This window comes from Podarcis muralis, chromosome 15, assembly GCF_964188315.1.
Source record: "Podarcis muralis chromosome 15, rPodMur119.hap1.1, whole genome shotgun sequence".
NCBI classification, from domain to species: Eukaryota; Metazoa; Chordata; class Lepidosauria; order Squamata; family Lacertidae; genus Podarcis; species Podarcis muralis.
The window spans coordinates 43570318-43585434 of record NC_135669.1 but is presented as its reverse complement, the minus strand read 5'-3'; the positions used below and the strand labels follow the sequence as shown (position 1 = coordinate 43585434).

Genomic DNA, 15117 nt, shown 5'->3' with positions numbered 1-15117 from the left:
GGACTTCCGGAACGGATTCCGTTTGACAACCAAGGTGTGACTATCCATTAGAGAGCAATCAAGTTCCAAGGAAAGGAAACTTTCCATCTTCTGGCACCTGTAATATCCAGAGGTGGAACCTCCACAATCAGAGGAAGTATACCTGTGAGAACCGGATGCAAGGCTTCCTGGAGGTTCAGTGCTTTGCTCAGTGCAGGGTCTGAGACCCAGGGTGGAAGGATGGGGGGTCTCAGCTTTAGGGGAAGGGGAGAGACGTCTTCCTCCAGAGGTGTTCTGTTCCATCTTGTGTCTGACAGTCCTTGAAGGCCCCTGTCATGGTCCCCCTCCTCCCTCCCATAAGCATACTCTGCTGCAGAAAAGTTTGGAAGCAGTGAACTGGGGAAGAGCTCTGGACTTCCGGAAGCCCACAGCGAAGGACAGCGAAGGCATCTGCTTAGCTGGCAACAGAAAACAGCTCAGCTTTTCCCAGCCTGGTGCTCTCAAGGTGTTTCGTACTACAACTGCCATCAGCCCCAGCCAGCACAGCCGAGAGACGCTAAGGCAGATGGGAGTTGTAGGAGGGCACCAGGCCGGGGAAAGTTGCAATGGCTGGCTGCTGGACCCTTAGTGTCGAAGAAACCTCACCTTTGCCATCCTTGTATTAAGGGATGTGTGTGCTGCGTTCATCTCCAGTTAACCAGATAATATCAACGATACATCCAAGTGCTGCGGGAGAAAATTACCTGTAAATAATGGGAATCCCCCCCCCCTGTTAACTTATATAGGATTGCAGTCTTATGGAATGTTGTAGGATGGGGTCCAGGATATTAGGAGGCAACACATTCTAGTTTTGACCCCATCTTCTTCATCCCTACTAAGTTCTACAAGGGACAACACAGATTGAGGAGGAAGCTGGCAGCCCCAGAGACTGGCAGGCAGTAAGTAAGAATGCAGTTAGGTGTGGGGCTGGCTGAGGGAGGAGTGAGATTGGGAGGGCAGTGCCCCATTCGCCCTAAACAACCAGCCTCCACTGGACACACCACCTGGAAGGAAGCTTTCCGTACAGGCCCTATCCTCCTCCTTGCTGACTTCGACAAGGCGTGATACTGAAATTGAGGAAGAAGCTGACTGCCCTATTGACTGGCAGGCAGCAAAAAGGCTGTTAGGTGTGGGGCTGGCTGAGGACGGACTGAGGTTGGTACAACAGTGCCCCATTCTCCCTAGGCCACTAGCCTCCACTGGACACACTACCTGGCATGAAGCTGTCCGTACAGGCCCTATCCTCCTCCTTGCTGACTTCTACAAGGCGTGATACTGAAATTGAGGAAACTGACAGCTCTGGCAACTGGTAGGCAGCAAAAAGGCTATAAGGTGGAGGCTGACTGGCAGCGGACTGAGGTTAGTGGGTAGTGTTGGCAGATCTTCATGTCTGACCTAAAGTTTCCAGGTTTGCTTGATCCCACCCTCCTGGTGGTGGTGGGCTTGAATCTCCAAGTGGACAAGCGTGCATATGATAACAACAACAATTTATTAAGAAGACTGTGCATGCATCTTGCCAGCTTCAGCGCAGCAGCCTGCAAATTCTAGAATAGACATTTTGTGAGGTCTGTCCAACCCCTCTCCCACTTAACCTCCGTTTCCAGGGCCGCCTTTTTTGGTGATCCCTCGTAGCCGAGTAAGATTGTCTTCCATAAACACGGTTTTAACAATGAGTCCGTAAGTGACTGTGGAGGCCAATTCTGGATCCACATGTCCTTCCACAGTTTTGACATTGGTTTCCGGGCGGGTGTTGATTTTGGTGTGGATTTGCCAAGCGTGCCTTCCTCTTAGCACGTTTCTCCCTTGCTTCCTGAGTCCAAGAGTCTTCAAAGCCCATGACACCTTTGGTAAAGGCTGTACTCCAATTGGAGCACTCTCAGGCCAGTGTTTCCGAGTTGTCGTTGTTTATACTACATTTTTTAAAAAATTGCCTTGAGAGCGTCTTTAAACCTCTTTTGTTGACCACCAGCATTATGCTTACCATTTTTAAGTTGGGAATAGAGTAGTTGCTTTGGAAGACGATAGTCGGGCATCCACACAACATGACCAGCCCAGTGAAGCTGATGTTGAAGAATCATTGCTTTGACACTGGTGATCTTTGCTTCTTCCAGTACACTGACATTTGTTCGCCTGTCTTCCCAAGTGATGTGTAAAAATTTTCAGAGACACCGTTGATGGAATCTTTTGAGGAGTTGAAGATGGCGTTTATAAGTGGTCCATGTTTCACAAGAATACAGTAAGGTTGATAGTAAAATAGCTTTGTAAACAAGCATTTTGGTTTCCCTGCGAATGTCCCAGTGTGCTTCAATTGGAAGAAAGCTGCATTTGCAGACCTCAGGCGATGCTGGATTTCGGCATCAGTGTCGGCCCTTGTGGAAAGATAACTGCCCAGGTAGGAGAAGTGATCAGCACTTTCCAAGGTTACATTATTGAGTTGGATTTGCGGCACTGCAGAGGGGTTACTTTGTACTTGTTGGTGCAGCACTTTGATTTTTTGGCTGTTGAGCAGTAGACCAAGCATTCTGTAAGCTGTGAAGATATTTAGGATGGTTTGGAGGTCATCCTCTGAGTGTGCGCAGACTACGTTGTCCTCAGCGTACTCTGTGACGGAAGTTACAGTCACCTGGGGCAGTCCCTAGGTCTCAGGTGAGGGCCCCAAAATCTCAGAGTCCGGGATACTCCTGACTTGATCACCCTGCTAAGGTCTGGTGGGGGCACTGCCCCATTTGTGACAGATGGATGAGCCATCGCTGCTGAAATCTAGGGCCCGGTGCATGAATCTCAGACACCTAAGGGCACAGCTCAGGAGGTGTTTGCCAGACCTCCTCAATTCCGGGTGAGATGTGTTTGCCACACCCGGATTTCCCCCTTTTCCTTAACAATGATCAGCGGTGAGGCGTGGCTGGGGATCTGCCGGCAAACAAACAAGATCACGCTCTGAGCTTTGGGGTTTATGATATTGACTCTCAGGGGTAGATCTAGGGCAGGAGAGGATGGGTGGAGCCGTACAGGGGCATTTGGGTTCCTGTTTGGCTTCCAAGAGGCGTCAGGTGTCTTGTCTGTGCTGGGGGGGGCAGTCAATGTTCTTAATTTGGCTTCTCTCTCTCCCCCCCCACCTCCATCCCAATGTGCCTTACCCTCCGAATTTCAAAGTAACACAGGGCACACTGAGGCTGGTGGGAGTTGTAGTTTGGGTTGGCGCAAGTTGCTTTCTTAGGTGGCCAGGATGGGCGTCCGAATATTCAGTGCTGGCCAGTAAGAATCTGAAATACACCTTGAGGCTGCTATTAACAATGGTTGTGTTTCACCCTTTCTATAAGGGGGGTTCATTCATCCAGTCTCCTTCCATCAGAGACCAGCTGGGGACCTTCTGGAAAACTCACTAATGTGCCCAGGAGAAACAGAAGCATTCTCCTGTTGTTTGTTCTTCTGTGTCTGGTACTCAGGTAGACTTGCTCTGGGTATGGAGGCTCTACTTAGCCGTTGTAGCCAAGGATAGAGATCTGCTCCTCCATAAATTTATGTCACCCTCCCCCCCCTCCCATTTAATCTAGCAGTTGACACAACTTCTTGTGAAGTCTTTTAAAGCGTGCTTTCCTGAATAAATTACCCCCCCCCCCAATTCTGCTGTTGACTAACTGCCAATTTTACTGGGTCCCCCACCCCACCCCGCAATGTTCTTGTATTGTGAGATACATGGAAGTGGACTGACATTAGTTAATGCCTTGGGTGAGGAATGCACTCTGCACAGACTCTGAGACTTAGTGGAAACTATGCTCTGTTTGCTGAACTTCTTCTTCCTCCTCTTCATCTTTTTCCTAATTACTTTTCACACCAGAATTATTTCTGATTTGCCTGGCAAATGGTTCCTAAGCCCCAGGTTCACTTTCCTGCTTTATAAAAGCAGAACTTCTCCAAAATCCAACTATTCTGGGCAACAGCCATACGAGAAATATGTAAAATAACTAAACAAGTATTAGATATCACCCCAGAATTAGCCCTACTAAACATCTTCCAAGACAACAATGCCCATTTATACCACAAAGAACTCATAACCCACCTACTTTCAGCAGCCAGAAACACCATAACCAGACACTGGAGAGACCTGTCAGGAGTAAGCATGGACCAATGGTACCAAATAGTATGGGAAACAGCCCTACTAGAAAAGCTAAGCAATAAACTGAAACTGACACGGGGACAAACTGAAGAAGACACCTTCACCCTGGTATGGCTCCCCTTTATCACACACACAGTCCAACAGGACAATGACAATAATCCACCAACAGCATACAAATCAATATGGCTAACCTGATCCAAAACACCCACCCACCTCACTCACACACGAAAACAAAGATCACCACAGCCTATCACAAGCAAACAATCACACCCTAGGCCAGTGTTTCCCAACCACTGTTCCGCGGCACACTAGTGTGCCGTGAGATGTTGCCTGGTGTGCCGTGGGGAAAATTCGAAAGATTTTTTTTTTTTTTTTTTGTAAAAGTCAAATTAGGTCCTAATCTATCCCTCGAGTGCCTCTTGTCCGTTATTGTGACGCATGAAGCGTGTTCCCGCCCACTCCCCGCCCTCCCTTGCTTCTCTCTCTCTCTCTCTGTGGCGTTCTCCGCCGCTTCCTGCTGGGCATGCGCAGCTCGCCTCGCGCTTCCATTCCGACCCCTCCTTCCCCCGACTACCCTGCTGCTCCGTTCCTTTCTCTTTCTCGCGTGTCAGAGAGCGGCGGCGCGAGCGCGGCGGTTCCCTCAGGGCTGACGGAGGGCTCGAGGAGGAGGAGGCAGGACGTGGAGGCGGAGAAAGCGGCGGCGGCCACCCCCCACCTCCGGCTCGAGGCCCGCGTAGAAAGCTGAGGGGGAGAGATAGATAGAGGTGGGCGGCGGCGGCGGCGACCACGACCAACCGCCACAGTAGTTGTAGCGGTGGCGACGGCGAGCAGGGACTCCTGCTCTCTTTCCGTCGTGTCTCTCTCTCTCTCTCTCTCCCCCGGGCCCGTCCGTTGAGTCTCCCGCGCGCCTCGGCTACAAGATGAGCATCGAGATCCCGCCGGGTCTGACTGAGCTGCTGCAGGGCTACACGGTGGAGGTGCTGCGGCACCGGCCGCCGGACCTGCTGGCCTTCGCCGCCGAGTACTTCGCCAAGCCGCGCTCTCCTTCCTGCCTCGCTTTGCTGCCTCCTCCCCCCCACCCCCAAAGCTTGGAGGTTCCCCGGCGCCGACCCGCAGGTTTGACCCCCTTCTCACACCTGTTCGCGCTCCTTGCACGGAATGGGGCGGATGGGGAGGAACGGGGCTCGCCGCTGCCTCCGCTCGCCCTCCCCCCCTCCGCCGGCGGTCCCGCGATTCTTGGCTTTTTGGCGGTTGGCACAGAAGGAAGGCAAGGGGGAGGGAAAAAATTGAATCTTACACTTTCGTGCGTCCCTCCCGGCGTGACGCTGCGCGCTGACGTCACGGGGCTGTAATGGTGGTGTGCCTCGAGATTTTTTTCATGAAACAAGTGTGCCTTTGCCCAAAAAAGGTTGGGAAACACTGCCCTAGGCCAACCCCAACCTCTCTCACCACCAAAGGAACACAAGTGAACAACACAAACAACGCTGACACCAAACTCTACACACATTAAGCATAATAGAAACACCGCTACCCGACCCCACCCCCATCCATCTCCCCTCCCTCCACCCCCCTTTCATTTTTTTTCCTTTTCTTTTTTCTCCCCCTAATGCCTCAACAAATGAAACGGATTTGTAAAAATGTTACATGGGGGGGGGGGGGAAATGTGAGGCGTTACACTTCTGTAAAACAAGAAAACCCTAAATAAAATATAAAAAAAAATAATAAAAGCAGAACTTCTCAGAACACTTATTGATTCATGCTTCCTCCTCCCTCCCCTTTTTGCTGTTCGTTATTTTAAGGCCGCTGTCTGTTATCTGTAGAGGATGATTCCAAATTTGCATAACTGCAAATAGAGCTGAGATCAGGTGGATTAATTTCCTTATCTTAGAAATGGATTCACCGAAGAGCTGCCTGGGGGAACCAGAATTCTTATTCCAAACAAACTGACCCCACCCTATGAGGTCCCCCATTAAAGTCAGCCATCTAAGATCCCACGTATCTTAGTGTGGGAGGGGAAAAGTATTTTCCAGATCAAAGGGGCTAGTAACTTGGGAGGAATATTTCAGAGTTCTGGTTTGACTTGCTCCTAAGACTTGAGACCAAGTGATGTTCAGGTCTAGGAAGGAGGCCTCTTCCCACTGGTGGGCCCCACGCTGGACATTGGGAAGCAGGCCTGCCAGAAGGCGAAAGCTTCTGAGCATGTACAGAGTGCCCACCCCTCGCTACACTCTTTCCGAGAGGACAAATCAATCAAAGCACACAATTTCGTTTTGTCTAAGGAGCGAGGAGAGTTAATTGAAACTTGAGAGGGAGATTCTCTCTCTCTCAGTGCCACGCTCTTTTAATTACTTTAATGAAAAAGGTTTGTAATTAAAGGGAAACAACAGATCTTCCAGCGGTGGCTGGTGGGAGTGGAAGATGGCACCAGGGATTATTTCAGCTTCTGGGACAGACGGGAGGGAAGAGGTGTGTTGCAGGTGAGGCAAAAGAAGCCAAGGACTTGTGAAGTCACACCCTGGGGAGTGGATATTGGGGTGTGGGAGTCAGGGCTGAGCTCTGCTTTCGAGCCACGAAAGACACTGTATTAGGCTATTGTGTACAAGTAGGGCTGCCATAGGTCCGGATGTTCCTGGACATATTCGGAATACTGCAATCTGCAGCAGTGTCTGGGCGAAAATTGGGAAAGCGTCCAGGAAAATCTGGACTTATGGCAGCCCGTGTCAGCGGTGCCTTTTTTTGCCACTTTCCCCTAAAAAATAGCTCCAAAGCAGATTTTGTGTGTGTGTGTGTGTGCAAAATAAATAAATAAATAGCTCAACAACTTTTCTGCCCGGATTTTCACTGTTTGAAATATGGCAACCCTAGTGTACATATTCTGGTCGCCTCGTCTCCCAAAGGATACTGTAAAGGTAAAGGTAAAGGGACCCCTGACCATGAGGTCCAGTCGTGACCGACTCTGGGGTTGTGCCGCTCATCTCGCTTTACAGGCCGAGGGAGCTGGCGTTTGTCCTCAGTCAGTTTTTCCAGGTCATGTGACCAGCATGACTAAGCCGCTTCTGGCGAACCAGAGCAGCGCACAGAAATGCCGTTTACCTTCCCGCCGGAGCGGTACCTATTTATCTACTTGCACTTTGACTTGCTTTCAAACTGCTAGGTTGGCAGGAGCAGGGACCGAGCAATGGGAGCTCACCCTGTTGCAGGGATTCAAACCGACGACCTTCTGATCGGCAAGCCCTAGGCTCTGTGGTTTAGACCACAGCACCGCCTGCATCCTATATACAGTGGTACTTCGGGTTAAGAACTTAATTCGTTCCGGAGGACACGACTAAACGACTAACAACAACAACAATAATAATAATATTGTTGGGGAGTCAGCCCCTTTGAGCAGAGTGAGGCTGACTTCTGAGTAAACAAGTACACGGTGGCTGAGTGACTCAGCTGATGCAAACATCACACAATCCTCAGTCCGCAGATTTGTATAGTTTCCTCCTGGTACCTGGAAAAATGCAAATAAAGCACAGCTTTTCCGGCCCCCCTCTGTGGCACGGCAGGGTGTGGGGAGGTGGAGAAAAGAATCATTTGTTTTCTGCAAAATTTATCCTCTGCCTTGCATCACCCAGCATCCTTTCCGGGGGGCAGCTCTCAAAAGAGCGCAGATCCAATGCAGGCAAGAAGGCAGCCGTCAAAGCTGTGTCACGACACAGAACAAACAGGAGGAGAGATTGTCGCCGCCTCTTTGCAGATTCCCCCCTCGAGGGAACCGTATCCGACACCTGCCCTGGCAGGATTCGAACCCTGAGAGAGGCAGCTTGGCTCTCAGGAGCCTCGCACCATTGGCTGTTGTCCATCTATTACCAAGCCAGGCTCAAGGTCTTTGTATTAATTTACAAATCCCTGAGCAACTTAGGTTCAAGGTACCTTGTGAACCTCAGTGATATCACTGAGATCACGCGCAGGAACATTGTAAGTCATTCCCCAAGTTGGCAAGTTCTTTTGACAGCATCAAGAAACTGAGCCTTTGCTGCCATTGGCCTAGTCCTGTGGAACCCTCTGCCACTAGAGATTCTGAAAGCTTGTATTTCGCTAGGCTTATGCAGGCATTTAAGAAGACACATTTCTGTTGTCTCAGACATTGTTAAGTTCTGCTGGTCCAAACAAGGTTGTTAGCAAATGTAAATAAGCTGTTGGGTTACAGCCAATAGATTATTTATCTCTTAAGACAATGTATGTTAAAATTTTATCATCTATCAGTTGGTCCAAAGTCAATATGCCTTCCATCCGATTTTTCCATATCACCATCTTCCCCCCAATTTTAAAGTTGGGTTTCCCCACAAAGTCAATTTTAGCATGGGAAAAGGTGTCCAATCTATTTTTACTAGACATTGCATTCCACAACTTTCTAACTGGCATAATTGTTTCCAGAGATTCGTGAGTTCTAACGTATTTTGATCCTAATGCTGTCCATCAGACTAAAGGTGTTATTATATACGTGCATTCCAAAGTTGCTCCGATCAGAAAATTAACACCAGTTGTTGGTTTCCAGTATTTAATACTTGCCAATAAGTAAGCATGATGATTAGTGATGTATGGAAGTGAGAGCTGGACCATCAAGAAGGCTGATCGCTGAAGAATTGATGCTTTTGAATTATGGTGCTGGAGGAGACTCTTGAGAGTCCCATGGACTGCAAGAAGATCAAACGCATCCATTCTGGAGGAAATCAGCCCTGAGTGCTCACTGGAAGGACAGATCGTGAAGCTGAGGCTCCAATACTTTGGCCACCTCATGAGAAGAGAAGACTCCCTGGAGAAGACACTGATGCTGGGAAAGATGGAGGGCACAAGGAGAAGGGGACGGCAGAGGACGAGATGGTTGGATAGTGTTTTCGAGGTTACCAGCATGAGTCTGACCAAACTGCGGGAGGCAGTGGAGGACAGAGGTGCCTGGCGTGCTCTGGTCCATGGGGTCACGAAGAGCCGGACACGACTAAATGACTAAACAACAACAAGCATGATGATATGGCTCCATATTCGGAATAGCAAACCCTCCATCATTAAGTTGTAATTGCATTTTCTGTAAATATATTATCGGAGTTGAGGAACCCCATAGAAATTTCCAGTGAGCACTCAGGGCTGATTTCCTTCAGAATGGAGAGGTTTGATCTTCTTGCAGTCCGTGGGACTCTCAAGAGTCTCCTCCAGCACCAGAATTCAAAAGCATCCATTCTTCGGCGATCAGCCTTCTTGATGGTCCAGCTCTCACTTCCATACATCACTACTAGGAAAACCATAGCTTTAACTATACGGATCTTTGTCAGCAAGGTGATGACCTTTTGGTATAGACATACCTAAATGGATTCTGAACAAATGCAGAACTGATACTCTTTAAATGGATGGGTGAACAAATTCTCACCAGATTGGCATCAATTATCTCTCCTTCCACCCTGGACCAGTTACGTAATAGATTATCCTGATATTTTAGTAAAGGCATCTGTCATTTGCATCAACGTGGGAATAGTAATATGAGGAATAAACAGAAGAATATCATCTGTAAATAAAAGCAGTTTATATCCAACTGAATTATGCACTGATCTGTCGATCTCCCTCTGTTGTCTCATAGCGCAAACCAAGGTTTCCACGCAAATATTGAAAAGCAAGCGTGAAAGTGGACATTCTTGCCTAGTTCCTCCAAATTGTGCGGGAGTAGCTGACAACATGCTTGTGTAATATTCAGTGTGTCTGTCCAGAAAGGTGTTATTTTTTGCAAGCTGTCGATTCCACAGGGCACCGAGGAAGAGACGAACCGAGAAAAAGCGAAGGGTCCTCTCTGCCCCAAGGATGCTGACCTTATCCTTCCTTTCTCCCAGCAGGTGGATATCGAACAGCTGGACCCCCGAGGGCGCACCCCCTTGCACCTAGCCACCACCCTGGGGCACCTAGAGTGCGCCCGAGTCCTCCTGCGCCATGGGGCGGACGTGGGCAAGGAGAACCGCAGCGGCTGGACAGGTGAGTCTCACCTCTTCCGCCTGGGAGTTGAAATCAGTGTTGTGGGGATCAGGGGCAGGCTGCCAGTTTGTTTGGGCCGGCCTGATCTGCACTGGCTGGCAGCAGCAGGCCAAGGAAGGGGCCAGGAAAGGGTTGGGCCCGATCCGGCCAAAATGAAGTACCACTCCCTTGATTGCAATGCTCGTGCTTCAGTCTTTCCCATTGATATAGTGCTCTAGTTTGGCTGGATCAGTGCACAAGCCACAGTTGTGCATATGCTTACTCAGAAGTAAGCCCCACAGTGTCCAAAGGAGCCTCCTCGATATCTTGCTATTTATCTATTTATTGCATCATCATCCTTATTATCATTTCAATATATCACCCTGTATCTGATTATCCCAGGGCGATGTACAACGTTAAGAACATAACTTACGCAGCACAATAATAAAAACAATAATAAAAACATAACACAGAGCATAATAATAAACTAATCATCCTAGCCGTCCCTCCTACAGCCCATAAGATTATTTAATGGCCATAGGCCTGGGACAAGAGATATGTAATGATGGCGCCAGGCAAGCCTCTCTGGAGAGAGCATCCCGCAATTGGGGAGCCACCACAGAAAAGGCCAGGTCTCCTGTTCCCACCCTTTGAGCCTCTCCGGGATGGGGGACATAGAGAAGGGCCTCAGATACCAAGCGCCCAGTCTGTTTGTAAGGGGAGAGGTGGTCCTGGATGTCTTGAGATCCTGAGCCATGTAAGGCTTTATAGGTCAGCACCGGCACTTTGAACTGGGCCTAATCAGCAGCCAGTCCAGGATTGGCGCTATGTTCTCAAACCATCTTGTTTTCATGAGCAATCTGGCCTTTGAATTTTGTACCAGCTGACGTTTCCCACCTTCTCTTAAGAAACTCAAGGTGGTTTACGTGGTTCTTCCCCCACAACATCCCTGCGAAGTAGGTTAGAGGCTGAGAGGCAGTGAGCTTCGTGGCTGAGTGCGGGATTTGAACCCTGGTCTCTCCCAGGTCCTAGCCCTACATTCCAACCACTAGGTCACCCTGCCTCCATGGTAAGTATGCTTTGGACTAGAGAATTAGACTGAAATCCCACGCACCAGAGGGCTTGATGTGTGCGTGTGTGTAAATGTGGCCCTCAGAGACTCTCTGTCTGGCCCTTGGGACTCTCCCCAGACCACGCCTCTCACTGGCTCTACTTTACACCTTCCATGAGTGCTTTTGCCCACCTGAAAATGTCTCCCTGAACTCTGTCCGTGCCTCTTGCCTTGCCTGGATGGAGGCCAGAGAGGAGTGTGCAGGTGTAGAAGCCAGGCTCCTATATAAAGGTAAAATTTGCATGTGTTGCCCCTCCCACTCTTGGATCCTCTGGCCCCGCCCACTGTGGTCGTGTGGCCCCCCAAAAGCTGTCCAGAAGCGAATGAGGCCCTTGAGCAAATGGTTCCCCACCCCTGACGTAGGCAGTTAGCTGGGAGTAAGTCCCATAGAACGCAGCAGGGCTTACTTCTGAGTAAATTTGCCTGAGACGGCGCCACTGCCTTCCTCTACCAGCGCCCATTTACTGCCCTAATTAAAATGCCTTTGCCTTTTAGACGGGTGAAAGCTTTGATCTCTTTACCGCCCTACGGCAATAAATATTTGATTTGTCGCTTTTACAAATTTATTACGTGGCTTTGTTTTCTTTCAACCTCTCGCGATTCTGTGGTTTTCTTGATGTGGGAGGGAGTGTTCCTTAACTGCTTTGAAAAATTATTTAGGGAATTTGCCATATGAAACATCAAAACCGCCAAGGTGTCCTCGGCGTAAATGGGGCATGTCCTTCCAGAGATTTTGCCTCCTATAATCACTTCCAGCTCGGCTTCCCGGATGCCGAGCCAATTATGAAATTAACGCACTTGGATGGCGTTGCGCTACTCTGTGAAACGACAAGCCTTGAAACAAGCAGGCAGAGCCAGATTTCTTCAAACCAGCTTTTGCTCTTGTTGGACGGCCCAGTTCCATCACAGCTGATGTGCAACCGGTTTTTAATTCTCAGTTTCTCTGTTTGAAATAACGGGTTTCTTGGTTTCACTTCTGACCAGTTTAACTTTTCAATTTTTTGCTTTGTGGTCTACTTTATTTATTTACTGTTTCCTTCAAGGATTTTTGTTGTTGTTGTTTAGCCATTTAGTCGTGTCCGCCTCTTTGTGACCCCCTGGACCAGAGCACGCCGGGCACTCCTGTCTTCCACTGCCTCCCGCAGTTTGGTCAAACTCATGCTGGTGGCTTCGAGAACACTGTCCCACCATCTCGTCCTCTGTCGTCCCCTTCTCCTTGTGCCCTCCATCTTTCCCAACATCAGGGTCTTTTCCAGGGATTCTTCTCTTCTCATGAGGTGGCCAAAGTATTGGAGCCTCAGCTTCAGGATCTGTCCTTCCAGTGAGCACTCAGGGCTGATTTCCTTCAGAATGGAGAGGTTTGATCTTCTTGCAGCCCATGGGACTCTCCAGAGTCTCCTCCAGCACCAGAATTCAAAAGCATCCATTCTTTGGCGATCAGCCTTCTTTATGGTCCAGCTCTCACTTCCATACATCACTACTGGGGAAACCAGAGCTTTAACTATACGGAACTTTGTTGGCAAGGTGATGTCTCTGCTTTTTAAGATGCTGTCTAGGTTTGGCATTGAAGGAATTCTTTTAAAAAATAATAATATTTTTATTAAATTTCCGAAAAAGACACATAAAATTGCAATGCATTTTAAAAAGATATTTCTTTTCTATTTTTTGATTTCCCAGCCCATTTTCCTCTTCTCTCCATTGCTGCACCTTATCTTAACTCTTTTTAATATCATAATCATCACAATAGCCTCCATGGAATTCAAGGTGACGCGCCCCAGTCTCTCCCTCCTCATTTAATCCTCACAACAACCCTGTGAGGTAGGCCAGGCTGAGGGGCAATGAAGAGCCCCCAAGGTCACAGGCAGTGAGTTTCATGGCTGAGTGGGGGGATTTGAACCCAGGTCTGAGTCTGACACTCTGATTCCAGGGTGGCTCTTTTCCTGCCCGGGGGCGGGGAGGTGAATAAATTTAAGGACAGCAAGGAAATTCCTTTCATCAGGAATTCACACACCAGTGGGCGGGGCCTGGGGCAAAAGTGGGCGGGGCAAAAAAGGTAAATGCTACCTTTACTGTACAGGGAAAGCTGGAATTTTCTGCATAGACCCACCCTCACCTCTTCATCCGGGAAGGGAATGGAGGAATGGTCCATCATTCAAGGACCTGTTCCAGGCAGGCAAAAAGCAATCAAGGAGGGTGGAGTTTGCAAGGGAAAAATTTGCAAGTTTGCAAGAGAAAGTTTGCAAGGTCCAGACAGACGGGGGGGGGGGGAGGGCCAATTGGATCCCGGACCTCAGCCCCCCTGCAAAGACGAACGGATTTATTATGATGTCAGCTGTCAGGCGCCTCGTAAGATGTGTGAAGTGTTATCTTCAGTTTGCAGGGATAACTTCTTTATATATATTGGTCAGACCCCATCTGTGTCCAGTTCTGGGCACCTCAGTTTAAGAAGGATATCGACAAGGTGGAAGGTGGGCAGAGGAGGGCAGACCAGGTGATCAAGGGTCTGGAAAGCAAGCCTTATAACAATAATTTATAATAATAGTTTATATCCCCCGCCCATCTGGCTGAGTTTCCCCAGCCACTCTGGGCAGCTTCCAATAAAGTGTTAAAAACAATACAGCATTAAATATTAAAAACTTCCCTAAACAGGGCTGCCTTCAGATGTCTTTTAAAAAGAAGATAGCTGCTTATTTCTTTCACATCTGATGGGAGCGTGTTCCACAGGATGGGCGCCACTACCTAGAAGGCCCTCTGTTTGGTTCACTGTAACCTCACTTCTCGCAGGGAGGGAACCGCCAGAAGGCCCTCGGCGCTGGATCTCAGTGTCCGGGCTGAACAATGGGGGTGGAGACGCTCCTTCAGGTATACTGGACCGAGGCCGTTTAGGGCTTTCAAGGTCAGCACCAACACTTTGAATTGTGCTCGGAAATGTACTGGGAGCCAATGCAGATCTCTCAGGACCGGTGTTATGTGGTCCCAGCGGCCACTCCCAGTCACCAGTCTAGCTGCCGCATTCTGGATTAATTGCAGTTTCTGGGTCACATTCAAAGGTAGCCCCACGTAGAGTTCATTGCAAGAATTTTTGGTTCTGAAGAACGGTTGAAGGAGCTGGGTCTATTTAGCCTGGAAAAGAAGAAACTGAAAGGAGATAGGATGGCCATCTTCAAATAGAAGAGGAGAAAAGCTTGTTTTCTGGAGGAAAGGACCCGAACCCATGGTTTCAAGTTGCAAGAAATGAGATTCCAACTAAACCATGGGAAGAACTTTATGCCAATCCCCCCCCCCCCCCCGAGCCCCTGACTCTCCTTTGCTCTTCCTCCACAGTCTTGCAGGAGGCGGTGAGCACCCGGGATCTGGAGCTGGTCCAGCTGGTGCTGCGTTACCGCGACTACCAGCGGGCCATCAAGCGCCTGGCCGGCATCCCCCTCCTGCTTGAGAGGCTGCGCAAGGTAGGCGGGGGGGGGGCGGGGCTTCCTTGAACTCGTCGCCATCGTCATCCCTAAGGGAGAAGAAAAGTACTCTCCTGGTTGTCTCTGCTGCCGGTGGTTTTCTCGATTGTAACCCCCTCAGGGCAGGGACCTATAGCCTTTTGTCGGAAGTAAATGCATCCCCTCCACTGCCTCTGTTTCTCCTCTCTTCCTCTGTTGGACTACAACTCCCATCAGTGCCAGCCAGAGTGGTCCAGAGTGATGGGAGCTGGAGTCCAACACAGGTGTGAATGTTCCTGTCTGTTAATTCCTGGGGGCTTGAGCTGTTGTTAAAAGCAGAGGAGTCAGGGTTGGTAAAAAAGTTGGGAACCCTGGTTATACTGTACATTTAAATGAATGAATCACAGAGAGAGAGAGAGAGTTGAGAGTTTTTCAAGCCTCATACCTAGAAGATTGGGCTA

General features: G+C 49.2%; 1 protein-coding gene across 2 annotated transcripts in view; it reads left to right on the top strand.

Annotated features, from left to right (window-relative positions):
- The window catches only part of ANKRD13B (ankyrin repeat domain 13B), a 33349-nt gene that overhangs the window by 2678 nt on the left and 15554 nt on the right, over positions 1–15117 (top strand). The window contains exons 2-3 of one of the 2 annotated variants that reach the window (XM_028708221.2): positions 10003–10138; positions 14553–14677. In XM_028708221.2, coding sequence (XP_028564054.2) covers positions 10003–10138; positions 14553–14677 — 261 coding nt within the window. Of the gene's footprint in view, positions 1–9999; positions 10139–14552; positions 14678–15117 lie in introns of both variants that reach the window. The other variant, XM_077919789.1, reaches the window with a different exon arrangement.